We start from the raw sequence: 26,528 nt of genomic DNA on the forward strand, positions 1-26,528 counted from the left end.
GGAAGGGAAGGGAAGGGAAGGGAAGGGAAGGGAAGGGAAGGGAAGGGAAGGGAAGGGAAGGGAAGGGAAGGGAAGGGAAGGGAAGGGAAGGGAAGGGAAGGGAAGGGAAGGGAAGGGAAGGGAAGGGAAGGGAAGGGAAGGGAAGGGAATCTTCACAACATCAGCCCAGCCCTTTCTGCAGTGTCATGCTGAGGAGGTGCTGTCCAACCCTCTGCCACAGGTGTTCAACAACCCTTAGAAAATCAGCACTGTTTAAACATTAAAAGCTTGCTTTAAAAATTCAGCAGTAAAGTTCACCTGCCTTTCAGAGCCCCATTTAAAGCAGCATGGAGGTGTATTCCATTCTACAAACCTGGGGTTCAGTCCAGGTGTCACTGCAGCTGAGAGAAAGAAGAGGCTCCAGTGCTGGAATAGACACATGAGCCTACTCCTACTCTACTGCACCGTCCTGGGCTGGAGCTCACCTCTGCTACCTCCACACCTCTGTAAAGATACCTTTCAAACACTTCATCTTGCTCTGTTTCACCAGAGCTGAGCAAAAGCTGGAGCTGCTGTTCTGAGAGCCAGGAAAAGTTGAAATATTGAGGGTATGCCTACAAATTTTCTTCACTGAAAACAGACCAGCAGTACCCAAGGCCACAGCACTTGCAGACCCTCTTGTGCCAGGAGGTTGCCCCCACATCCCACGGGCTTTGCCTTCCCTGTGCCACTCTCAGTCCCGTCTGGTTTTTGGTGCAAAACTGAGGTGAAATGTGCTGCTCAAGGTTACACAGCGAGATGGCAAGGATGAAACTGGAGACCAGCAGACTGAGATTGGGTTCCTTTCCCCATGAGACTGCAGATGAACAGTGTGCTAATGGCTCTGCAACATTCACCTTCCAAGACAGTGCCGAGGTGGCTCCCTGCCCCGCCTTCCCTGCTTCTGCAGCTTTTAAAAGAGATACTCCAATCTTCCTTTGGGTTATTTTGTGAGGCAGAGGGGTCTCTCACCCTCTGACCCATCAGCAGCTAAGAACTGAATTTCTGCTTTGCATAAGAGAAATACAAAATAAACCCATCCCATCAGTGATATTTAATCCCCAAAGCTTCCAGCTAAACAGCTGATCCCACTGATGCTCTTTAAATGCATCTTTTTGATGCATTTATCACCTGCAGTGTGTTGACATGCTCTGATTATGGGGGTCTCTCTGCATTTTGGCTCGTAAAATATTTGCCATATTCCAGCCTGTCAGAATCATGGAAACACAGACAGGCTTGGGTGGGAAGGAACCTTAAAGCTAATCCCATCTCACCCCCTGCCATGGGCAGGGACACCTCCCACTATCCCAGTTTGTTCCAAGCCCATCCAGCCTGGCCTTGGACACTTCCAGGGATCCAGGGGCAGCCACAGCTTCTCTGTGCCAATGCCTCATCACCCTCACAGGGAAGTTTTTCCTGATATCTAATCTAAACCTACTCTGTCAATGTGAAGAATTCTCCTTTGTCCTGTTACTACACGCTCTTGTAAAAACTCCCCCTCCATCTTTTGTCTAGCATCCCTTCAGGATCTGGAATGCCACCCAGGAAGATATAATACCATTCAGGTCTCATTTTTATCACAAATACTCCTTCTCATTTCTGTGCAGTCATTCTGGGACCCTCCGAGGCAGATTCTCTGAGACAAACACAGCACATTGTGACAGCAGCACATCTCCACAACCTTACAATCGAGCTGAAAGTATTGCAAATTAATCCAGAATTCAGCTCTCTTGCAGAGTGCTAGACAGGCCCTGTGTGAATGAAGAACATCCTATTTAAATAACTTCTCTTTCTGTGCTGTTTGTTCCTTTATGCATTTCCCCTTTTGCCTCTTGGTAGTTCTGTGAGGAGATGTCACCCTGTGCCTTGCTGAGTTCTGCCTTGATCCCCCTTGCCTGGGAGTAAAGCCTGACATAGGTTTGTTATTCTGGGTCACCAAAATCAGCGTCACCTCCAGGAGCACAGCTCTTGTCAGAGCTCAGAGCTGAGCTCTGAGCACTGCTCTACAGAGGTGGCGTTAGGAACAACGGGGTTAACAGGGGAAGCAAAGGCTGCTGGGCTCAGAGCAAAGACAAAAGGAATATGGTAAATTCAAAGGAAATGCTGGAAACCAGCTGAGAAACACGAAAGCTTTGGTAAGCATGCAATGCTTGATCCTTGTTTGATGTGAGGCTCTCCAGTGGCTGATGGGAACATGGAGGATTTCCTTTCCACAGGGGCTGCCAGTAAGCTGAGAGCACAGAGCTGTTTGGGCTATTTAAAAAGTTAAGAACTTCACAGCTCTTTTGCAAACAGACAGCTCAGAAGACCCCAAATGCAGTGGCCTTAGGGCAGCATCCCTTTGTTTCCACCCCTTGCTGGGTGCCAGCAGCAACTCCACAATGCTTGCCTCATCCAAACCTTCACCCACTGTGATGCTTTAATACAAAATCTTCTTTTTTGAGACCTTAAAATACAGATCTATGGAGTAATAGAGTCTATGGCAGCAGCATCAAGGATTTCTCTTTCAGACTATGTAACTGGTCCCTGCTGGGACACTACTGGTCTCTGCCTTTCCAGAACTCAGAGAGGTGGAGTTCAGTACTTGTATTTTGAGAAAAGTATTGCATGATTGTCAGAGGTGGTATCAAACTTCTGTTGATTTCCACAACACACTGTTGATTCTCTAGATGATTAAGTGCAGCCCAAAGTGTGTTTTCCCCATAACTTTCCCCTTTTCTCCCAGGTGTCTCAAGTGGCATTGTGTATATGAAGTAGCATAACCCATCTGTGGGCTTCTTCTCAAAATGATCTGCTCCTTCCCAAAATCCTGTTTGTGCTGTTCCCTCACAAGTGTGACAAGCAGTGGCTGGAGACGTCTCCCTGAGATGCCACCCCCAGCCAAATGCTTTTGGAGAAACCCTGCCAGGAGCAGATTGGGATCTGCTGGGTTACCCCAGGGGAACTGGAGGTGTTTTACCAGAGCCACGGTACACCAGACTAGTGAGACTGGATTTTGCTGTGTGTACCTCTTACCTGTCTGTATAACACAGGAGATGAGAACAAAGTTCTAGGGCCAAACCCACAGGTAACAGGATTTGCTATAATTTCATCACAGCAGAGAGCATTGGGGAATGAGCTATTAAACACATGGTATCCCAAGATGAATATTTTCTCCTTCCTGGGAATATTCCTTGTAAACAGTCCAAAGGATTATGTCTCCTTTTAAAACAAGTCCTTTAATTTATATTCTGAGGTATGCATTCCCAAGATTTAATTTACTCCAAGCTATGAAATTAAGCTTATCCAAAATTTCAGACTGGTTATTTATGTGATACAGTCCACCACACCATTGATGGTTTAGCAGTGCAGTGATACCTTGAGGGCAGGAGATACTGGTGAGGGACATGATTTTTCCTAAGCCTTTAATTTAGACAATAAAGGATTCACATGCTTTGAACCCCCACAAAGAAAATTTGAAGCAATCTTAACAAATTATTTGTAGAAGGCAGATTGTACCCCATTTTCCTGCAACTTCTCAATGCATCTCCCCAGGAGCTGCCAAAATAAGAGGGAGGAAGAATGGTCTCAGGCTGTGTCTTTGTCTGTGAGACGCTGAATGCAGCAGCTGCAATCAGAACCCAGCGAGCAAACTCCTTGTGGGGAGTGTTCCCATTTTATTTTCCAGACCTCAGCCCATCTCAGATCGGATCTTCATTCATTGCTGCCTCAGTCTTGCATCATGTGGATCTCATTTCCCAGTGACACCGGGGACCTTCACTGAGCTATGTTCACTATGCCCACTATGTCCCGCCCCGCGTTCCAGGGAGGGCTCGGTGGCCACACTGTGACCCGAGCACCCTGCTGGCTGTCCTGCACTCTGGCCAACAACTGCCTGAGGTGCTGCTTCCCACTTCGAGCATTGCAGCTGGGATAAGCTATACAAAAAGAATAAAAAGAGAAGTACCTACCCCAAGACAGCTAGGACACTACGGATTAAGCTGCTTTGATTACAGTCACTAAATAGACTTTGGTTTTTCATCTGAAATGCCAAAAGGGATCTGTTGGAGACCCCTGAGTCCCTCGGGTACATTCATGCTACCCAGAATACAAGCTCTAAAAGGCTGCCACTGAAATCCAGGCCTTTGTAGCCTCTTGAGAATATTTTTCCTATAAAGCTGCAAAACCGTGAGCAAAAAGCCTTGTATGGTAACTCGGAGGTAGACACGCAGGGGGAGGTTGCTGAAAATGTCTTGGATAGTTAGGAAGAATTAGTCTTGTTTCAGAAAGCTTGTTCTCAGTCTGCTTGGTCTGGAAGCTGAGGTGCCTGGGGGGTGTCTTTCCCGTCTCCCATGGGATGGATGGCTGTGGTTCGGAGCACCACCAAGCCATGGGATATTTATGTCAGCTTCTTAGGCAGTTCTGTTGGGCTTGGTGGCTGTGGTTGGTCACTCTTGGTCTGGCCTGCAGGAGGGGGCCACGTGGTCTTCTGATGAAGGTGGCTGAAAAGGAGAAATATGCCTTAGGTAGTTTGGGAGAAGGACACAGAGGATAATGTGAAGACAGCACTCGTTATTTAGGAAAGAGGAGGAGGCCACAGATCTTGCCTGGTTAGACTGTGCAGGCCGCCTGTTTTGTCTGAAAATGCTTTTCATAACCTTGAAATTATCATTTGCAAATGGGCACTTTGTACCTAAACAAAAAACTGTGCTGGCAGATCTTCAGGTTGAGTTAAGCTAAGAAAGCAGTAGGAGATATTCAGGTCTCAAAGTGCCCTTTCAGATAACTTTAGGAAATGGCTCTGTTAAATATAAGCCATTTAAGAGGTTTCAGGGAAATTTAACAGTTTAAGGTCCAAACAAAGCCATGTCATGCTGCTCTCCTTGTCTGGAGCTTCACAGCATCTCAGTATCACAGCATAAAAGATAACATACTCAGTGATGCTTTTTCCCTTACACAGAGCACACTATAAAAATGCCAGCTAGACAAGCCACAAAGCCACAAATTCCCATCTGCCCTGAGGGAAAATCAGCATTTTATAAAGCAAAAGAGAAATCCAGGAATTCACACCGTGCTGGGCAGGAAGTCTCTTTCTGTCTAGGAATTTTACAGTATTTTTCTGTCATGGCCATCTGGAGGCCTCTCTGAGACTGTCTGATCAAAAGCTGTCAAGCAACAGTTTCAGTTAAAAAAAACCCCAACAAAACAAACAGGATTTTTTAGTATCTGTGTTGTCCAAATTACAGACCACAGCAGTTTTGACACCTACTCCTTGTAATTTGGGATTCCTTCAGCAGGCAGGCACTGGTCCTTGTCCCATGGCAGAGCTGCAGATGGAAGCACAGAGCCAAGTGTTAGTGCAGAGAACATGCCCAATGCTGCTGCATTATGATAATGCACATTTAAATGGGGCAGGAGCTCAGAAAATGCTGACAGCTCTCATAAACCAGAGGTGTTCCTGAAAGGCTGCAATTATTTCCTTTGTGTCTTGTGCTTTGGGACAAAGCCAGTGCTGGGCCATGGCCACGCTGAGCTGGTGAGTAGCATCACAGAACAAGGACTGGGCACCTGTTTGGGGCTGTGCATTCACCTGGACGTGACACTGAGGAGGTCAGACACTCATTTTGTGTGGGAAGAGACAAGCAGGGTCAAGTAATTGCCACCAAGAAATGTTTATGGCTGGTGGACCAGTTCAGAGTCCCAGACTGGGAAAGTTAATCCAGACTCTCATAGAGCTGGATGCCTGTTCCCTGATTTTCTTGCAGATATGAGGAAAAGAGAGCACGGCTGGTTTTTACTCCAAGGAAAGGTGACTGTTCCCTTCCTATGTGCATTACTGTAGTTTAACCTGGATGGCATAAGGAAGGTTTGGATCTTGGGTTTAAAGCTGTAGGGAAACTGGACAGGGTCCAGCAAGGGAAGTCCCAGGCCTGCAGGGAGAGGCTGGGGAGGGCTGAGGGAGCTGGGCTTGTTTAGCCTGGCAAAGAGGAGGCCAAGAGGCAACTTCACAGCCCTCACTGCTATGTCAGGGGCATTAAAGGATGCTGGAGCTGATCTGTTCTTGGCAGTGCCACCAGTGTACCTTGGGGCAGTGGCCACAGGCTGCCCCTGGGGGAGCCCAGGCTGGGTGCTGGGAATATCTTTGCCACAGAGCAGTGAGGGAACACCATCCAGGAAGGCTGTGGATCCTGGCTGGCTAAACCCACTGCAGATCCCCTCTACTGGGATGGCCCTACTTGGAGCAGAAGATCTGATCTCCAGCAGTCCCTTTCAACTAGCATTTCAATGATTCTGTGAAACCATCCTCTTGCCTGTTAGGGTTTTGGTTTTTTTCCTCTGGATAAATGCCTTTCCTCTGGCCCTGGGCAGAAGTCTTTGACTCCATACCCTTCGAGTCTGCATTGCAGATTCAGAGCTGAGTCACAGGGATATAGGGAGGGCAGTTACATCTCACTGAGCATGAGAGAATCATGGAGGCTCAACTGGTATGGAAAAACATGGAAGGTGCTGGAAACTGTCAATAACACTGAGATTGCTGGGGTTCAGCTTTCTCCAGTTAATTTAGCACTTACCATCCTTATTGGATAGGATTGGCGCTAACAGTTCTTTAGCTTCTGAGAGCAAAAGGTCAACAAGATCTGAAGATGGAAGAGATGTGTCTGAGACTGCGTCTGTTTTATCCTCTTCTGTTTCGTGGTTGACGCTTATAAATACGGAAAGTGCCATCAATACTTCTGTCAGAGAATGGTCATTGACAATCCTGGCCAGCCTCTCAGCATGTGCTACATAAATTCTGTGTGTTTGGGGGGTTGCATCTCCATCCCTCCACATTCAAGTGTCTGTTAGACACACTTACATTACTTTGTTCCAGACAAATAGTGAAGTATTCTTTAGAATTTGTCAAAAGCATTTATTTGCCCCTCATTATATTAGAAATAACCAACTTGGAAACTTAAAAACTGATTTCTATCCCTCTTAAAAACTGGCTTTTAAAGGGACTGGTCATTATTGATGGGACAGTGACTTTTCAATGATTTAATCAGTTAAAAACACACAGAGTTGTGATGCATTTATGCCCAAGTGATAGGAGATAGGCTCAGACTGGAGGGGGATCCAGAAGCCTGACCTCTATTTCTGCAGCCATTTGTGTAGCTGAGAGTCTTGAGAGCTCCTTGCTTAAACTCTATCTACTCGAACTGCTGATAAAAAAGGATGTGGTACTGAAGCCAAAACCTGGTTTACGTTTGGAAAAGCAAGTGGGCCAAAATTCTGCTGCTCTGAAACAACCTGCTTGGGGTCTCTGCTGACAAGAACAATTTAACCCGAGCAGAATTTCAGGTACTCGCTCCCAAAAAAAGCCTGAACAGAGGCCAAAATCCCCCAGCCCCACCCCACCATCAGCCTCCAGATCGTCTTTCTCCCATGGTGTCACTTCCAAAGTGAAAGTATGTTTAGAAACCCTGGGTAGGTTCTGTGTGAAGCACCTTCCCCTGAGTAAGGTCAAAAAAGGACATTTCCCGTTAATGTTCACCATTCCCAGAAGCCATCTCCTACCTTTTCTCATCTGGTAAATGACTGTGTGTGCTCAGGATCTTGTGAATGTTCTGTCATGGAAAAAAAAAAAAAAAAAAAAAAAAAGGTTTCAAACTTGTAGGAATGAATAATTCCTGAGAACAAACCCCATGGGTTTTTCCTGATGATCAGATTTAATATGACAGTAATCAGCTTCTGCTTATTCATTGCCCTTGAAGCGAATATCTCAAGGCCTTTTGCAGCTCAGGCAGCATTCATGAATCTATAGACACATCTGAATAATGCATTTTAATACCACTGCTAAAACACATGAAATGCAACACAAAAGTCCTCTTCCAAGGAATAATTTTGCAGGCTGCATTTCAGTGATCATTGCTGCCAGCACTCCCTGGCTCCTGGGCTGGACCTGCACGTGTAAGCTCTCATTACCATGCACTTCTCCAGCACTACTGAGGGGTGGAGGAAAAAGGAAGATCTTTTGCTCCAGTGCTCAAAATCCTGTGATGTTTGACCCTGGGGTCAAGTGAGATATATTTCCAAAGTCTGACCCCAAACTGCACAGGCTCCAGCACATAGTGCTGAAGCTCTGGAGGTATCTAATTCTTCCTTCTCTGGAGCAGAAGACATAGCAGCTACATTTCCTTTTGCTCCACTGTTTCTGCTTGATTTTAAGAGTTCTCGGGACAGGCTGCCAGTAGCCATAGCAGATACACTAATGCTTCCTGTTCTGGCCAGTTTATTAATTACACATACTGGTGTTCCCAATATAGGGAATGAAGTGGAAAACCTGCCAACTGAAAGACTAAACTATGAGGTTTTGTGAGAAATCAGGGGGAAAAAAAGCACTGGAAGAGCAAAGACACTCTCCAGCTTCCTATTTATAGAGAAGCAACCCTCAGCTACAGCAAGGGAAGGTGAGCATGGCTGATTTTGACAGCAGAGCTGCTGGAGCAGCCTCAGCACAGGGAGCCAGGAAGAGCAGAGCCACCAGCAAAACCTGCACCACGGAGTTTGCATCGCTCCCAGGGATATGAGGAGATCTGAGTTCATTCCCTGCTTCCTCCTAACCAACAGACAGTGACTTTTTTGGGTGAGACAGGGAAAAAAAAAAGCCCCTCTTGCTTATGGAGCAGGAAGTTGATTGGACTTGCAAAAGCACCCTGAAGGAAAGAGGCCATGGTGGTGCTGCAGGACCAGGGCAGTTCCACACCTCACCTGCACAAACAGGAGCAGTTTCCTATTGCAGATCTCCAGGCGCTTCCGTGAGACTTCAGATTTTCTTAGCTGGCCATCAGCCAGGGACAGCTGCCTCTTCAGCTCCAGGATGTCCTCCTGAGGCAGGGACATAGGAGGAGGAGAAAGGTTTTGGAAACTACAGATTGTGACATTTGCTACAAGCAAAAGCAGTGTCCTTTGGGAAGGGACAGCGGAAGTTATGTAAATTTTAACACAGATCCAGAGAGTGTGTTGGCCTTGTGGTCCCACACAGCAAATGATCTATGTGGTATTTCATTTTCTTCTGTGTAAATAGAAGGAGGGTAACCTTGGTTGTGGCTGCCCCTGGATCCCTGGAAGTGTCCAAGGCCAGGCTGGATGGGCTTGGAACAAACTGGGATAGTGGGAGGTGTCCCTGCCCATGGCAGGGGGTGAGATGGGATGAGCTTTAAGGTTCCTTCCCACCCAAGCCTGTCTGTGTTTCCATGATTCCATGACAGGCTGGAGTATGGCAATATTTTATGAGCCAAAATGCAGAGACCCCCATAATCAGAGCATGTCAACACACTGCAGGTGATAAATGCATCAAAAAGATGCATTTAAAGAGCAGAGGGTTGGAATGAGATGGGTTTTATGGTCCCTTTGGGCCCAAACCAAACCTCTATGAACCCACAGAAGAAGAGTCTGAAGGGCTGTGGGTATTTCCCCAGACTGAGGGGTTGTGTTACCTCTACTTCAGAGACGTGCTTTGCTTTTTTCCCCGCCAGCTGCATCTTGAGTTCTGCAATCTCAGCCTCCAGCAGGTGGATCACTTCCTCGTAGTCCTGCTCGGCGCTGTGAGCCTGTCTCTGCACCACCTCGGCCATCTGCAGTTTGCTGTGCAGGGTCCGGTTCTCTGACAGGAACCCCAGCGCCTTCTGCAAGCACCCAGAGCTCCTGATGAACACACCACGTCCCCCTCAGCTGCCAACCCCCAAACCCACCCCAAGCACCCCAGAAATCCCTGCACTGACTTGGTTCAGCCTCTGAAGCTCATCCTCCATCAACTTCTTGGCGGTCTCCACTTCTCTCAGGAGTGACTGTGGGAAATATTTTCACCAGTTAAGAAGCAATAAATGACAGGACATTTTCTAGAATGTCCCTACCCACCAGAATATTATTTTACAGAAGTTTTGTGCACTTTGGCCCCCACAGGAAGAGCTTTTAGGGCTGTGACCTGCAGAGTTCCACCTGGACACAGCCGAGGTGCTGACAGCCAGGTGAGGGTGAGAGCACAGGTGCTGCTTCTGTTAATCACACACTGGAATTCTTAATGAGACCTGCTTTTTAAATATATTAGCTCCCTGCTGAGAAGGGACTGCATGCTTTGAGTACAAATAAGTTTTCCTTTGAGGTTGAGAGCGAGAAAGAGGCAATTAAGGAGAGTGGAGGGTGAGAGGCTCCTGTGTGACGGGGAATGCACAGAATGCAAACTGGTGACTTCTCCAGAGGGACAGGCCTCCCCATTACCCCTCTGGAGAGCTACAGCAGAACACCCCAGCCAAGAAATCTGCTCTAAAGGGAGGTGCCACCTTCAGCCTGCGGACTTCATGCCGCAGATCCCTCATCTCCAGCTGCAGCTGCTCCAGGTCCTCGTTGCCATTGCAGTTGAGAGAGTCAAAGGTCTGCAAGGAGAGGGACAGACTGATCACACATCGAATCAAAATCACCTCAAAAAGGAGTCAGCAGTTTTATGCAATAGATCAAAAGGCACATTAAATAATTCAGCTCCAGGATGGCTCATTTTGCCCCACAGAATTTCACTCTCTGATTCCCCCATCGTTGCTGAAATAGCTGAGCTAGAGTGAATTTTCACTTCATGAACCAAAAGAAATTACTTAGAACTGATTAATTATTTTTCCTTCTGCATAACTGCCAGGCTGCTTCCTCATATTACCCCATGGTTACTGTTACTTCCTTATTAAAAATGAGAAGTTGGAGGTCTTTTATAGAATTTCCTATTAAAAAATGATTAACAAATAGTTCTGCCTTGTCTTTGTAACTCTAGAACAAGCAGAAAATGGTAATTTAGCTTTTCCCATCTCAGAATTCCATGGATTTCATACAGAAGACCCATGGATTCAGTGTAGAAGAGCTTTGGGGTGACTGACCGGGGAGTGAAAAGCCGATGTGTCCAGCAAATTGGCCACTTCGTGCTGAGTGAAGAGCACAGACCCCGAAGCCAGACCAGCCTCATCCAGCTCCTCCTGCATCACATCCCTGAGTGCTTGGAGAACATCTGTGAGAAACAATCAGTTTTTACCAGGCTAAAAGAGAAAATTGCTGTGTGTTAGGAGAAAATGCTACTGATTTGGGGGCCATCCACTGGGGCTGAGCAGGGTTTAGAGATGCCAGACAGGTTTCTCTAATAACCCTGGGTTCCTCTGCAATCCCAGCAAGCTTAAATGAGTGGTTGACAGTCTTTATCAGACTTCTGTTCCTTATCCAACTGAAAAAACCTGCAATTTTAATACCCAGAAAACCCCAGATATTTTCACAGGGGAGTTTTCATGACTATGGTTCTGAAAGTTTTAAAATTTTAAGCTGAACTCACATTTCCCTGATAAAAGGCACCTGCTGCCATTTCTCATGTTGCTAATTTAAACAAAAGCACAACTCAGTGAGTTCAGCACTCAGAAAAAGTGTTAAATTGACAAATCTGAATATCCACATTAGTTTTGCTTTCAGACATGAAGGAAAGCACAGCTGAAGGGGTTCCATGGGACAGGTGGGAACCATCGGGGAGGTGGCACCAGCGTCTCAGAGCTTCCAGTCACAGAATCACAGAAACATGGAATGGCTTGGGTACAAAGGGACCATAAAGATGATCTCACTCCATCCTCTGCCATGGGCAAGGACACATTCCACTAGCCCAGGTGGCTTCACATCCCATCCAACCTGGCCTTGGACACCCCCAGGGATCCAGGGGCAGCCACAGCTTCTCTGGGCACCTGTGCCAAGGCCTCCCCACCCTCATGGGGAACAATTCCTTCCCAATATCCCATCTCTCCCTTCCCTCTGGCAGTGGGAAGCCATTCCCTGTGTCCTGTCTCTCCATCTTTTGTCCCAAGTCCCTCCCCAGCTCTCCTGGAGCCCCCTTAGGCCCTGGAAGGGGCTCTGAGCTCTCCCCCAAGCTGGAGGCAGCTCTGCAGCTGAGCTCTCACCTGAAGGGGCAGAATCCCCCACTCCTCCTGCCCATACCAGGGCACAGCCCAGCACAGGGGGGGTTCTGGCTGCTCACAGCCAGGGCATGGCCAGCTCTCATCCTCCAACGCCCCAAATCCTTCCCCAGGGCTGCTCTCTATCTCTTCTCTACCCAGCTTGGATTTGTGCTTGTGATTGCCCTGACCCAAGTGCAGAACATGCATTTGGCCTTGTTGAACTTCATGAGGTTCACATGGTCTCACCTTGCAGCCTGTTCTGGATGGTGCAGCAGGAGCCAGAGTCTCTGCAAAAGCCGCTAAATACCCTTATTTCTGTTGCCACAAACTGTAACACCAGTCACCCACAGGAGAGGGATGTGGTTCTGTGTCCCATCCCTCACTCTGCACAAAACATTGATCCAGATGCCTTGTGACTGTTCTCTCTGCTGGGACACTGCTGATGGTTTTGGATTTTTGCTGAAAGCCTGCTCGGGAGCAGACCCTGTGGGCCAGCCATGCTCTGGAAGGCCACAGAAAGCAGAACTGGCTTTTATTTTCTGTGTCTCCTTTGGCCAGTTCCTGCTAGGAAAGCTGGGATTTTAAGGAAAGTAAGCCCTTGCACCAACTTTCTTTTAGTCTGATTTTACCTATGATAGGACAATGGGAATGGCTTTAAACTGACAGAGAGTAGGTTTAGATTAGATGTTAGGAAGAAATTCTTCCCTGTGAGGACAGTGAGGCCCTGGCACAGGTTTCACAGTGAAACTGTGGCTGATCCATCCCGGGAAGTGTCCTCTTGGACAGGGCTTGGAGCAGCCTGCGATAGTGGAAGGTGTCTGGTGGAATGAGATGAATTTTGAGGTCCCTTTCAACCCACACCATTCCAAGATTCTGTGATTCTACAGAATGCCTCCTTTGGTGTTTGTGACTTTCCCTCTTTACAGGCTCCATCACTACCCCGGCAGGTATGTCACCTGCCACTTGTGTCCCGTTTTAGCTGCCAGTGAAGCTACTCAGAAATGCCAGATCCCCCCTGGGCAGAGCTCCTGCTCACCTCCATAGGCCACAGTCCCCTGCGAGTCCGTGGTCAGGCTCTGCCGGAGCTGCCTCTTCTTGTCCTCGGTCACATCCAGACCAAGATACTGCAGAACCTTGAGCAGAAACAAGGAGCCTTTAAAAAGAAAAATACTGGAGAAGCAACTCTTTGGGCTAAGCACTGGGAAGACACTTGGTGCTGGGTTTCTCCAGGCAGCATCTCCCAAAGGAGCAGGCTTGGATTGGATTTCCAGTCTCTCCTTTGCTGCACATGTACAGAAATGTCTGTTCCTGAACACAGGTTCACATCCCTCCAAGAACATTTTATCTGCAGTCGGATTTGCATCTGTGATGAGTTTTCAGGACTTTTATCAAAAGCCAGTGGAGTTTTAGCAAGACTCAGCTGGCAAGAGCTCTGCCTCTCCTTTCCCTTACTGCCCAGAAATTGTGTTTGGGACCAGGAAGATAAAAACTATTAACAGAGTATTTCTCATGGAGAGAGGAGACATTCAAACATTTTGCTCCTCCACTGCATGTTTTGCTCTCTCATTACTCCTGATGCCCTAACTGCTACTGATATTTATCAGTTCAACCTCAGGGCAGCACACAGAAGCAGATAAACCTGTGCAAGCCCCACTTCCCTGCTGGCAGCAACAATCGAAAAAGCTTTTAAAAGACAAAGTAGAGCTCAGCAGACTCCGGGAAAGAGCCCGAGTGAAAGGCTCCTCTGTGCCAGGCAGTGCTCCAGGCTCCCACACTTCAGCGTGTTGGCGGGATTGGCCACCCCAAAGCCACCTCAGGTTGTGCCACTCGGTGTCACCCCCCACCCTGTCACCGCCTAACACAGCTTTTTAGAGAGGGGCTGGCTGCTTTGTCCCCGCCAGGAGCAGAGGTCGCTGTGTCAATGCCATCCCGGATCCCGCTGTAGGAGAATTAATCACGCAGCTCCGGAGAACGGCTCCGCTGCGCTGCCGTCGGGTGGCAGCAGATGTTCGGCACATCGAACATCCCCGGCCCCGCACGGAGGGCTCTGTCCCCGCGTCCCTCCCTCAAACGCCGGAGAACCCAAAGTGCCAGACTGGGACACTGCCCCCGAGGCACCCTGCCCCTCCCCAGGGTCTCGGTGAGCAGATGGGCACCTCTGCTCCGTGCCCATGGAATGTGCTCTCCATAAAATGGTGGAAGAATCAGCGGTTCTGGATGGCTCCTCGATGGGATATCTCCCACCTCAGCCTTCCCTCTGCCACGCCAGGCTGCCTGAGGTCACCCTAGCAGTGACGGCAGCACCAAAAGTTTGGAGGGCACCACCTTAGCCAATGGCATGATGTCCAAGGGAGGTGCAGCTGCCAGGAAAAGATTTCTGGAGCTTCACAGAGCACCAAGAAAGAACCAAGATGAGCCAAGAGATGTTTAAATGCCCCTTTGGACACAGTCAAGATGTTTCACCCTCTTTACCTTCAGAGGCTGGACTCAATCTCTGCCAAACTCACCTGAGGATGGATTATTTTCCTGCATAGTGGACAAGGAAGGGACCTTGCTTTGGGGAGAGGAGCCCTGCCACTTACCAGTTCCAGTTTTCCATCCTTGAGCCGGATATGGGGATCCAGTGCTACTTTAGGTTTGGTGCCTGAAGCTGCTCTGTAGTTAGAAGCTGAAGCAGGTGCTGAAAAAAAAAATAGATATTAATGTGGAAGCATTTGGGTAGAGGTGTCTGCAAAGCAAAATTCAGATCTCTTGTTGCATGAAATATAAAGTGCGTGCAGCAGGGCAAAATCCAAGTCCAGGATTTACTAAAACCAGCTCTGGAAGGCTGAACTAGGCCTCTTTTGGAAAGATTGGATACTGGGGCAAATCCTTCTGAAACTGGGCTTCTGCATGGTTTAAAAGGAGATGTTTCATCCAGGGACAAAGGACTGCAAAAATAGCACATTGGAAATTTCCAGTCACAGAGTTTTGTGGAGTCTTGGAGTTATGGTGAACTGTGAGAAAAATGAATTAAAATCTGTCTGGTTCTTGTCTACTCTGATTAAGCAAAACTGAAAGAATTCCTGACACCCATGGGAATGAACAGATTAAAAGTGGTGTGGAAAAGCACCCCTCTGAGATTTTTTTCCCTCCCCAAGACTTCAAAAAGCCTTGAACCCTTTTCCCCTCAAGTGGGCAGGCAGGTTTTTTTTGGGTAGGAGCCACATGTGTTATGAGGCAGCCACAGAGGCAGAGAGGCAGAGGCAGCAGCTGCTGTGCTGGTGAAAAGCTGTCATGAGCTGGAGGATCCAGCTGCCAACAGCTGGCTGAGCATTGCCAGCACTGCTGCACAGCTGAAAATGTCCAGAGCACAAGCCCTGCTCCTCCATCCCTGGAGGGAACCCCACCTTTTCCATTCTGATTAATACCTGCCTATAAGGAACCATGATACTCCCTGGGAAAATGTGGGAATTCCAGGAACAGAAAATTCCCAAAATCTTGTGCATGCAGGCTCAAACCCAAAAATGAATACAGGGTTCAACCTGGGACCTTGGAAAAGGCTTCCAGCTTTAGAGACCATAAGCAAGAATATGGATTTGTAGTTAGATAGAAACATGTTAAGCTAAGTAGTGGAAAATTTTAATGTTTAAGATATAGAAGTAGTTGTAAAGGTAACAAGTTTTAAAGTGTAGTACTGTAAGTTTGTGTGTCATTATATGATTGGTTAAAAAGGCCTGCATTGTGGCAAGATGTGTGATATGAATTAATTAGGGATTGGTGTGATAGTAAAAACATTCTTTGTGGCAGTAGTTTATTGGCTAATTAACCTTTAAGAGACCTTATAACTTGTGGTCTTGTGACTGCAGATGACCACTGGCCATGGACACCTGACCTCTAACTTATGCAGTGAAGACATTCTCACTCCTTCATGAGACTGAGGCAATAAATAATGCTTTAAACATCTCTTGGTGCCCCCATCTCTCTCACACAAGCCCAACACAGGAAAAGAGCTGTAGAAGGTGTTACCTGCTCCTCAAGAACCCAACCAGACTCCAGAAGTGTGCAGGGTTGCTGTGCCTGCCCCTGCCCACTCTCAAACCATCAGCCCAGGTGACAAAACTCCTTCTCATGCCAGTCACAAGATTTGCCCAGGGAGCAATTCCTTTTGCCTGCTTGGGATCGGGTTAACATCACAGGATACTGTTTTGCCAAGTAACACAGCTCCTCTGGAATCCCTGCAGCACTTCTCCCCTCACCCTCCAGTCCCAGGTGCCAGGAGAAGGCAGTGAGGAGCAGCAGAGGTGCTGCATAATCCTCCTAATCCAGGCATCCATCTGCTCTGCTAAGGCCAGCAGCTGGGAAGCAGCAAGAGGTAGCAAATGGGTTTGCTGGATCAGCCACCACCACTTCCCTCTCCAAGTTCAAGGGCAGAGCCCTTACTCTCCGAGCCATGGGTAATCAGGATTAGCTCCATGTGGCTTTGCTGTCAGCTCTGGACACAGCCATATCCAGGGCATCCGTCAGGCACCCAGAGAGAGGCACTGCCTGGCCCAGGCTCCCAGCCTGGCTGTTCTTTCAAAGCCACTTGTCTCCCTGGATGACAACACTGACACAAAGCCTCCTTGGCATCCCACGTTCAAATCCTGGAGTGATAAAATCCCCCAGCTAAGTCAGGCCATTGGTGGGTCACTGCTGGTGCTGGGTTTCTCTGTCCCCATCCCCGGACTGGCTGTCCATGGAGGCCACCTGAGTGTCCCTGGCACCTGCAGAGCACACAGGGCATGGAGGACAGAGCTCATCCCTATGCCAGGGCCTCTCCAGTGGGGCATGGAAGGCAGAGCTGAAGCTGCTGAGCTTGCCCAAGGTGAGCCAGGCATCCCTGGGAGCAGCTGCTCCGTCTCCTGCTGATCCCAGGGATGGGCTAAACACGGTTTACCTCCAGTGTTTGTTCTTAGCCTTCCAGAGGGGAATTACAGCAAGGCACAGGGATTTGTAAGCAGAACCAGTGTTCCAGGGAAGGAAGGGCTATTGGATTTGAGGCTGCAAGAATGGTGGGCAGCACTTGTTCAGGATTTGTTGGGAAAGCCCGTCTTTCCCTCGGGACAGGAGTAACCTTCCTATCGCAGGGATATGGGGGTATCTTGGTGGAGGTTGTCTCCCTGGGCTCTGGGGATTATTGAGGTTTCCACAATAGTATTAAGGGATTTGGGAAGCTGCAGGATGATTCAGGTTCACCCCCCATTGCTGCCACACTGTTGGATGAACAGAGTGGGGCTCCCCACAAATGGTAAGGAGAGCTCAGGAGACCCAGACCGTGGAGATGAAACACAGCATAGAAAAATAAGCAAAAATTGAAGCTTGGATGTAGACAGAAATCTGATTTATATAAAATCTCTAAGCCATTTCCCAGTTTGGCCGATTGAGGGCATCCTCAGAGCCTGTTCAGAGCCCAGGGTTGCTGTGTACATCCCAAATACCAGTACCTGACTGTTTTTATGCTGACAGACACCCCTCATTCCCACCAAAAGGGAATGTGGCCTGTGGAGAACCTGCTGCATGTCTGAGGTGGGCAAAGCCACTGCTGCAAACAAACCACAGGCTGAGAGTGGAGGAATTTGTCTGCTGTGAATATCTCAGTCCTTGAATGCCTTGGTAAAGAGTTTTGATACTATGGGCAAACATGCACACAGTTACTACTCGTTGAGTAAACCAAGCTGCTGCCTGCTCTCTCTCTGAGCAGGCTGAATGTCACTATCACCCCATTAAATTCCACTCCAGCAATATAAATACTGATAAAAAAAAATGTGGAGATAGGACATGGGGAATGGCTTTACACTGCCAGAGGGAAGGGAGAGATGGGATATTGGGAAGGAATTGTTCCCTGGGAGAGTGGAGAGGCCCTGGCACAGGGTGCCCAGAGAAGCTGTGGCTGTTCCTGGATCCCTGGAAGTGTCCAAGCCAGGTTGGACAGGGCTTGGGGCAGTCTGGGACAGTGGAAGGTGTCCCTGCCCATGGCAGGGGGTGGGACTACAATAAGATGGGCTTTAAGGTCCTTTCCAAGTCAATCCATTCTGTGATTCTATAATTTCACGTTCCTCAGCTCTGAGGAACCCACACAAAGCTGTTTGTCACCCACACAAAGAGAATGATTGAGCAGGACTCACCTGAGACCGTAAGCTCTGGTGGGCAAATGTCTGGTGACAAAGAAGGCACAGGAAAAGGATTTTCACGTCTATTCTAGAAAAACAAGACAAAATGGCACAGATAGTTGCTAAGAAGAATGTGTTGGTGTAAATAATGAGCAGGAAATAGAGGAGTTCAAGACAGAGCCATAAGGACACCACGTACATCTCTTGTGCAGGTGGGCCTAAAGAGGTTCCACGTGTTTCTCTGGGAGCACCTGGCACAGGCTGAGCCACCCCAAAACCTTTGGTCACACATTCTGTCCTTACTGTAACTGTGCTTCAGTGCTGAGGCTGGTTTTGACCCTGCCTGGTTTCTCCACAGAGCTTCTCCCTGAAGCTCTGCATCCAACCCAGCAGGGAGGTCCCAAGTCTGACCACAGCCAGGTAGGTGTAATATTTACCCCAAACCCATAATTATCCCAGTGAGCAGGGCAGGAAGTGAAGATCAGTTCACACCCTTTCTTGTATGCTATGTCATGGCTGAAAGCACAAGGAAGAGGGAAAAATGATCTGAGGGTGAGCACCACCAAGACAGCTCTGACACAGCTGGGGACTTGGGTGCCAAGAGGGGCACAGGACTGGTGTGAGGACATACAGACAGGCAGGACATGTGCCTGGGCTCTCTTTCCCTGCTGTGGAAATCCAGACCACATTCGAAGTTCCATCTTTCAGCAGCAAAGCGAGGAACAGAGTCATTTCAGTCTGGCCAATGGTGTGATTTCGTACAAGTGCACAGCATCACACAAGCTGGAGGTGAGGGGTCCAACCACAGCACTCAACGCCAGCTCCAGGGGCTCTGGTGCCTTTCTAGGGCACATCTCCAGCCTGGTGCATGCAAAGGCAATGCATATGTGACATTCATGCAAGTCTGTGTCCCCACAGGGCTGGAAAGCAAGAGGCCTTGTGAATGGTCTTGTACGAAAGGAACATCCAGCCAGCCCCTCTTGAAGGAAATTTGTGTGGAGGAGGCAGAAAGGACACCCAGCATGGCACCAGTCCAGGAGGGGAGTGACAAATGCACAGAATGGAGGTGCAGACCCCAAGGGTTGTGAGGATAAACCCTGTCCAGCCATTCACAGCCCAAGCAGTTCTCTGCAAACAAAATGTGGAGCTTGGCTTTGCAGCAGGAATGAGCCTGGCTTATCATTAGAGTAGTCAGGAGCAGGAATGGGCTGTGTGTGAATGCTGGGGATTCATCCTCATCAGAGGGCTTGAAGAATAAAGAGCTGTGCCTGCCTTTGGCTAGGAGCCTAGATCAAACTGACTCCAGAGATCCCTTCCAGCCCTATGACTGGTGCTGAATGAGATGCAGGTTGCTATCCACAGAAGGGCTTTGTTGTTTTTTTTAAACCTGAGACTCTTGAAACAGGTCTGAATGCAGGCCTTGGAGATGAAACTCCTGTCATTACCTCCACTGATCCATCTCTGTCTCAAACCAAGACAGAAGAAATTATTTCAGATTTAAAACATTTGCCTGCAGGTAAATACATCCACAGCACAGACTTCCCACTGGATTTCCAGAAGTATTACTGGGGACTCCCTAAAGAAGAGTTCTCTGATCAAGGAAAGATCCCAGGATTGAAGTTTGTTAGAGATGAGCTTCCACCTACCTCTGGGGACCTCACGTGGACCTTCAGCCTGCAGGAGCTCAGGCCATTCCCTACAGCCTTTGGAGGCGGGGATGGGATGTTGTTGTGGACTGACAGTCCAGGATGTAACCGGCCCCTCCCAGGAATAAAGGCCACTTCTGTGCTTCCCTCGTGTCTTCAACAAACAACAAACACACAACAGCTTATTAACAAAACAAAAGGCACAAATTTGCAGAGCTCCCATGCCTGTGGTTCTGTCTCCAGGATAACCTCACCTAAGCCTGAGTGGCCTGTACCAGGGCAGCTGGATCTCCACCAGCTGCATTCCATTGAATCATGGGATGGTTAAGGTTGGAAAAGACCCCTAAGATCGAGTCCAACCATTTCCTGGGTACTGCCAAGGCTGCCACTGACCTGTGTCCCCAAGTGCCACATTTCCATGGTTTTTGGACACTTCCAGGAACGGTGATTCCATCACTGCCCAGGGCAGCCTGTGCCAAGGGCTTTATAACCCTTTCCATGAAGAAGTTGATCCTAATAGTCAATCTAAACATCCCCTGGCACTACTTGAGGCTGTTTCCTGTTGTCCTGTCACTTGTTAATTGGGAGAAAAACCCAATCCCCACCTGGCTCCACCCTCCTGTACAGATCCATAAGGTGTCTCCTGAGTCTCCTTTTTTCCCCTTTTTTTTTAACTTCAGTTCTGTTTCGAAGCGCCTCTGGGCAGTTATGGGAGATACTCATGAGACCCAGAACATTGGGAAGGTCTGGGTTACCCTTCAGGATGATCCATGCCTTCAAGGTTTCCTGATGTGACCACCTTAAAGCATCAGTTAAGACTAATAGTGCTCTTGAAGCCAAACCTTGGTATGAAGGGTTCTGCTTAAGACTCAACAGGGAATACTTCAAATGCCTACCTGAATTTGGCTTTTTCAATAATTTTTCTGGCCTCTTCATGTGTGCTGCCCACCAGAGAATCTCTGTTGATAGCGATGAGTTGGTCGCCAGGTCGGAGCCGACCATCCTAAACAAACAGGGAGAAAGACACAGCACTGTGAAGGGATATCTCTGCCCAAAACCTTGTCCTGCAACACAAATCCTCATTAGTCCATGAAATTATCCATCTACTCTTAGAAAAGCTGCTTCAGAGCCTCTAGGAAGGGTCCCCATGGCAGAGGTCCTGAGGGTTTCCATGCCGACTTACTCTGTAACAGTCCCCATCTGGCAGAAGCTCTTGGACATAAATCATGGGCCCATCAGGCCTGTTGGATCCGCCACTGATTGTCAGCCCCAAGCCAGAGGAGTTTGCTATAGAAATGCTCTGGATTCCTGAGTCAATGGAGTAGCTGCAAGGGAGAGAAGTCAGCAGGTGATTCAAGGTGATCTGGGCTATGTTCTCACATCACTGCTCAAACTGCCTGGATTTTTTTCCCATGCATGATCCTTTTACCTTCTCCCAGCCTCTTATTTGCATCTTTTCTTCCACCCACCATTGGAAAGGGGAGGTGAGGGCTCCTGTTCTTTGGCAGACATTGTTCAGTGTTATGAAGGTGACTGATTCCCCTAAACCCAAATAGGGGAATTCCCATTTAGGGACGAAACTAAAGATGTAACCAGAATATGTTTGACATCCCTGGTTTTATAGCCAAAAACACAAAAATGATCAACATGATTGCTGCTTGAATCCAACCAAATCACCAGAGAGCAATTTACAGATGGATCAGCTATCAAGCAGCTCTTAGCATACATCAAAGTGAAGCTGGGTCTGTCCTAACCAGGGTTTGGACCCAAAATCATGCAAGATGCCCTAAGAAATGGGCATCTTTTACAGCAACACCCACCACACTGTGAGTTGCTCGCCCAGTGGAGGGTGAAAAGGAGCAGCAAAAAGGCTGGACCCTTCCCTCCAAGAGCTGCTGGACAGGACTCAGGAGGCCACCAAGGCCCAGCCACAGCGGTGGCTCTGTGCCAGCAGGGAGGTCTGGCAGTAGCAGAGACTTCACTGAGCTCCCATGGGCATCGCTGCAACAGGGAGGGGTTGGGGAAGGATGTGATGGTGTATAAGGATCAGAAACCCTTTTCCTCCAAATGGGATGGGTGCAGCTGGGTTTTCAGTGTATTTCCACAGCAGCCACTGCTCAGAGTCTGCACTGGCTCCTCATGTTACAAATCCAGACACAACAGCAGCTGTGCATCCCGTGCCCCACAGTGACACCAGCACATGTTCCCGAGCAGTGCCATCCCTGGTGGTCAGACACCCCAGTAGAAGGGGTGCCTTGTCATATGATAAAACATTGCTTTAAGATCTTAGGGAAATGATGTCATGAAATACAGCATTGAAATGCTCTGTTCAACCCAAAATCCCAAACACTGTGGTGAGATTGCATCGTATCCAACTCCCATTGCTCAGTGGAGTGGCAGGACCTCAGGTAATGCCACAATGAGAAGTCACAGCCTGGGGACAACCTATGGTGAGCAGAAGGGGTGGCCACATGCATGAAAAGACGCATGGCCCAAATTACATCTCCCAACTGACCACCAGTGCTCAGCAGAAACCAGTGGTCTGTGATTCCAGGAGAAGACCACTGGGCCCGACACCAGCATGGAGACAAGCAGAACACGGCACAGCACAGCAAGGAGGCCACCAAGAAAGGCCCCTCTAACCTAAATGCCCATTTTCCTGCCCATGGCAGGGGAGTTGGAACGAGATGATCTCTGAGGTTCCATCCCACCCAACCCATTCTGGATTCTACATCCAAGCCTGGAGGGAATTAACAGCACAGTAAGGATGGTTTGTCCAAACCAGCTGCCAAGTAGAGATGATCCGGTGTCTCCTCTGTGTGGGTCTCTCACTCCATGCAATCAGCTTAAACCTCTGGTGCCAAATATTTGTCCTCTGCAAATCCCTAATAAGCTGGTATTTAGCAAGAGGATTTACTGGTTCTGCAGTGAGGGCTGATTCTCTTTACCAGTGACTTGGCTTGTTTGTTCTGGCAGAGGAGAGGAGCTGCCGAGCCCTGGGGACAAATGGTCCCCATTCCACAACTGTGAACATCCTCGGAGCTGTCCCTCTGGGGAGGAGCCCCGGAGACAAGACTCTGCAGGAAAACCACCTCTGCCTGTCCAACCCTCTGACCCTGCAGAATGTGCAAGGGCAGGTGACCACATGAAAACACACACTGGGAGATGCTCTGGCCACCAAAGGAGGCACTGACTGCAGGCTGATGACCCCAAAGCAAAGGCCATCAGGGATGTTTGCATGGAGAGGTGCTGGTGCTCTTGGAGCATGGGGTCAAAGTGCCAGGAGCAGGGCAATAAGAAACAAGCTCCAAAAACACCTCCTGAAAGCACCAGCCTTGCAGGAACACTCTGCTCATGGTTTATAAGGTGATGTGCAGGGCTCTCTCAGCTGGCTGTAAACCATGGCCTCTCCCTGGGATTCAGAGGGGAGGAAGAGGAGCTACTACATGGTTAACTGTCACCCCAAGTTTTCCTGCTTTTCATTGTTTGCACTTTATTCTCACGCAGCTTCTATAAAACTATGTATATATTTAGAACTTATCTATTTTGTTTACATAGTTCTCTGGGAGGAGAAAGATGATTGATGGTGGTGTTCACCAATGAGGTTGAAGAGGTGGCTACCTGTGTAGCCAATCTTCTGCCTTCTGATCAAAGTGTGAATAAGATGGAGTCAGAAAATTAAAGAGAAAACTTTCCTGCTGACCTTTCTGCTGCCTGCTTTGTTCTTTCGTGTCACTAACAGCAACAGTTAACCACAGAGCAGACATATTGATCATCTCAACTGGGAAGCTTTTCACCCCTTGGGCACAAACTTCCCAGAAACAGCCAAGATGCCACCACCACATCCAGAAGATGCTGTGGCGCCTGAACCATCGTGGGGATAGACAAATGTTGTATTTCTCTGGGGAATGGTTTTTCCCCAGGACCCCTGAAGCCTGTAACCATGTAGTTTGACCCTTCCTTCCTTTCTTGACCCAACTGGCTGAGGTCCAGCTCTCTCCCCTGAGCAGGAGTCAAGATAAGGCCCTGTTCTTCCTCTTTCCCCCTCTTTGCTCCTTTGGAAACCTGTGAGAATAAACATCTTGGACTAACTCCAGGGGTAAGAGCCTCTTTTGGGTCTTTTGTCTTGTCCCTGAGATATTCCCCCAAAGCCTCCCAAGGAACTGAGCTAGCCAAGGAGCCCCGGGGTCTGTGGGGGTTTATTTCAGACGAGTAGAGAGGACATAAGGACAAACAAAACCATTCAACAAGTACTGGATTGATTTACTGAGTGCGCCCCTCTGACATTTGGGGGTCTCCTGGTGCCCCAGCAGGCCGTGCTGGTGGGGTCTGTACGTACTGTGCGTGAGGAGCGTGGGCCAGGTTCCCGAGGCAGGGCCCGTGGGAGGTGGCAGGGCTCAGCAGCAGCGGGCTCTGGGAGCGCGAGGACGAGCCCGACGAGGTGCTCTCCAGGTACCGACCTCAACAGCAAAGGCAGAGTCAGGCCAGGGCACACAAACAGCCCAGCACCACCCTCCCCCCTGCCCTGCTGCTGAGAGATGATGCTGCTGCACTCTTAGAGTTTTGGGGAAAGCCACGTGGTGGTTAAAGACATCGGGTTGGGGCTGAAGAAGAGGAAACATTCAGCCTCCTTGGCACAAATCCAGCGTGGGACTGTCACCCCTCTGCCAACCCTACGCACCTCTGCCACAGGGGAAAGGCCAGCAGCTGTCTGGTGGGATGCCAGGTTGTAGGGAAAGCTTCCTTCCCCAGAAACACATGGCTTTGTGTGCTGGCATCTTGCTTAGGTCAACCTTGTTGCATCTCATTAAACATTTCCCATTTGCAAATGAAAAATAATGATCTTTGAATGAATTATTGCTGGAACGCCTTGAAATCCAGAACAAAACTCTACAGCTGCACTTACTGATGAAGTCACCTGCCCAGCACATCAGTTAGGCAGAATCTGGGGATCAGGGTAGGGGTTGTGACCCCAATTCAATCTCCCTTATCACCCCATGGCAGCACTGGCCACGTTCTGGGCATGCACCAAGGGTCTGCAATAAGGAGGAGCTTTCTTCAAGTCTTCACCCCAACCCCGACTCAAATCCAACCACAGCCCCTTCAGAATGACACTGGGATGAAGGAAACTCTCTCTGCAGAGAGAGAGACTTTCAGTTCCCTGCTGAGCTACTCACTGCCCCCGTGCAGGACCGGTGAGCTCCGCGCTGAGCCCGTGTTGCTCTGGGAGCCGAACTTCTCCAGCAGCTCAGAGAACTCTCTCCTGCAAACAAAACCATGGTGTAGTCAGCTGCTGCTCAGAACTCCCCCCACATGATTATATGGAGGCAACAGAGCCTCTGATGGCAGTGACTGGCTGCCAAGGCTGCAGGGCCGGTGCTCTCCAGCTTGGGGAGCAGAAAAAGCTTCCTCATGCTCAAGGGGAACATCCTGGTTTCAAGAGCTTGTGCAAGGCTTCAGGTCTATAATCAATCTTATGGCAACGGAGCCTTCCTGTGATGGGCTGGAGCTCCAGAGTGCTCTTTCCCTGCCCTGGAGTGTGTTCAGGGCAAGAGGAGTTGGGAAGGGATGTATCCTGAAAGGTCTTTTCCAATCTTAATGATCCTATGATTCCATGGAAAGGCTCTGTGCTGAGAACTGCCGTTCCTGAGAGAGGGCAGATGAACACTGGAGCCCTGCCTTGTATCCTGCCTTGCACCCACCTCATGGACCCTCCTGGGAATGTTTTCACCCCCAGTTATGAGGCTCAAGGGTTTTACAAACACACCACACAAATTAAACCCTGCGAAAAAGAGCTGTAACTGTGCAAACATAACCCCAAAATTCTTGGCCTATTTGTGACTCCTTCTAGGACAGTTAAATACAGATTATTGTCTGCTTTTTCTCCTCTTTTCCTGGACAGAAAGCAGATCCTGTGGTTCTCGCTGGAATAAAGAGGGAGATGGCTTTTGGAGCACTTGCAGAAACATCAGCCCACTCTCCTAATCCATCCATGATGATCTCCACAAACATCACAAGCTAAACCCTTGGAGCATGACACCTCAGCAAAGACTTGCATGCAGTCTCATCCCCAAAATCCCCTGGAAAATGATCTCCATGCCCATACCAGCTGCTTTCTCCCAGACTGAGTTTGACCACCGTGTGTTAGGCCCTTGATGAGCTGGAACTCCCTATACACCACAGGTGATTTGCTTCATGACCTTTTTTGCTGAGTGTGACATAGTGAGTTTTTGAACTCCATTAAGATCTACCGTTGTCCACATTTACCAGCTCCTGCCTCATTTCTGTAAACTTTCTGTGAGCTTCTCACATCCTTTCAGATGAGGAGGCGTGGTAAGGAATGCCATCCTCATCGTGTTCATGTTCAGCAGCCTTCTGGTCCAGCCCTGCCACGCTGGCTCCTTGCTCTCTCATTGTCCCTCTGCAGGGGTGGGGGGTTCTCTCCCTTCATAACCCAACCCCACCTGATGGATCAGACCTTTTGGCAGAGAGATCCTCAAGGATGACTAATTTCTTACACATGCCAGTTAATAAGCATCCAGGCAGTGGGAGAGACCCTGAAAATGTTGTTTCACTGGCCACAGTAACACCATTAGATGTTGTCTTTGAAGGCAGAAGGGAATCCCCATGGGAAGGTGCCTTCCTGATGCCATAGCCCCAGGAAAAGCCTGGTTATGAGTGGCTCCCTCTCAGGCTTGACAGTCAGACAAGCTCCAGAGGTGAACCTGTAGGAACCCAGCCACAGCAAAGTTCCCTGAGTGAGGAGACTGCAGTGACACACTCGCAGACGCTGCGTCATCTGCGTT

At 48.9% G+C, this 26,528-nt stretch overlaps 1 protein-coding gene across 1 annotated transcript in view; it reads right to left on the reverse strand.

The window, feature by feature from the left end:
• Positions 1–3,651: 3,651 nt before the first annotated feature.
• The window catches only part of LOC136368058 (syntaxin-binding protein 4-like), a 45,625-nt gene continuing 22,748 nt past the window's right edge, over positions 3,652–26,528 (reverse strand). Inside the window, exons 6-22 of the mRNA XM_066330014.1 lie at positions 24,900–24,985; positions 24,062–24,182; positions 20,906–21,047; positions 20,619–20,725; positions 19,723–19,876; positions 18,092–18,164; positions 14,528–14,625; positions 12,982–13,078; positions 10,896–11,023; positions 10,317–10,409; positions 9,759–9,824; positions 9,474–9,662; positions 8,746–8,862; positions 7,552–7,601; positions 6,570–6,700; positions 5,267–5,324; positions 3,652–4,499 (exon numbers count right to left, since the gene is read on the reverse strand). Coding sequence (XP_066186111.1) covers positions 4,397–4,499; positions 5,267–5,324; positions 6,570–6,700; positions 7,552–7,601; positions 8,746–8,862; positions 9,474–9,662; positions 9,759–9,824; positions 10,317–10,409; positions 10,896–11,023; positions 12,982–13,078; positions 14,528–14,625; positions 18,092–18,164; positions 19,723–19,876; positions 20,619–20,725; positions 20,906–21,047; positions 24,062–24,182; positions 24,900–24,985 — 1,813 coding nt within the window. The 3' untranslated portion in view covers positions 3,652–4,396. The remainder of the gene's footprint in view (positions 4,500–5,266; positions 5,325–6,569; positions 6,701–7,551; positions 7,602–8,745; positions 8,863–9,473; positions 9,663–9,758; positions 9,825–10,316; positions 10,410–10,895; positions 11,024–12,981; positions 13,079–14,527; positions 14,626–18,091; positions 18,165–19,722; positions 19,877–20,618; positions 20,726–20,905; positions 21,048–24,061; positions 24,183–24,899; positions 24,986–26,528) is intronic.

Source organism: Sylvia atricapilla, chromosome 15 (genome assembly GCF_009819655.1).
Source record: "Sylvia atricapilla isolate bSylAtr1 chromosome 15, bSylAtr1.pri, whole genome shotgun sequence".
NCBI lineage: Eukaryota > Metazoa > Chordata > Aves > Passeriformes > Sylviidae > Sylvia > Sylvia atricapilla.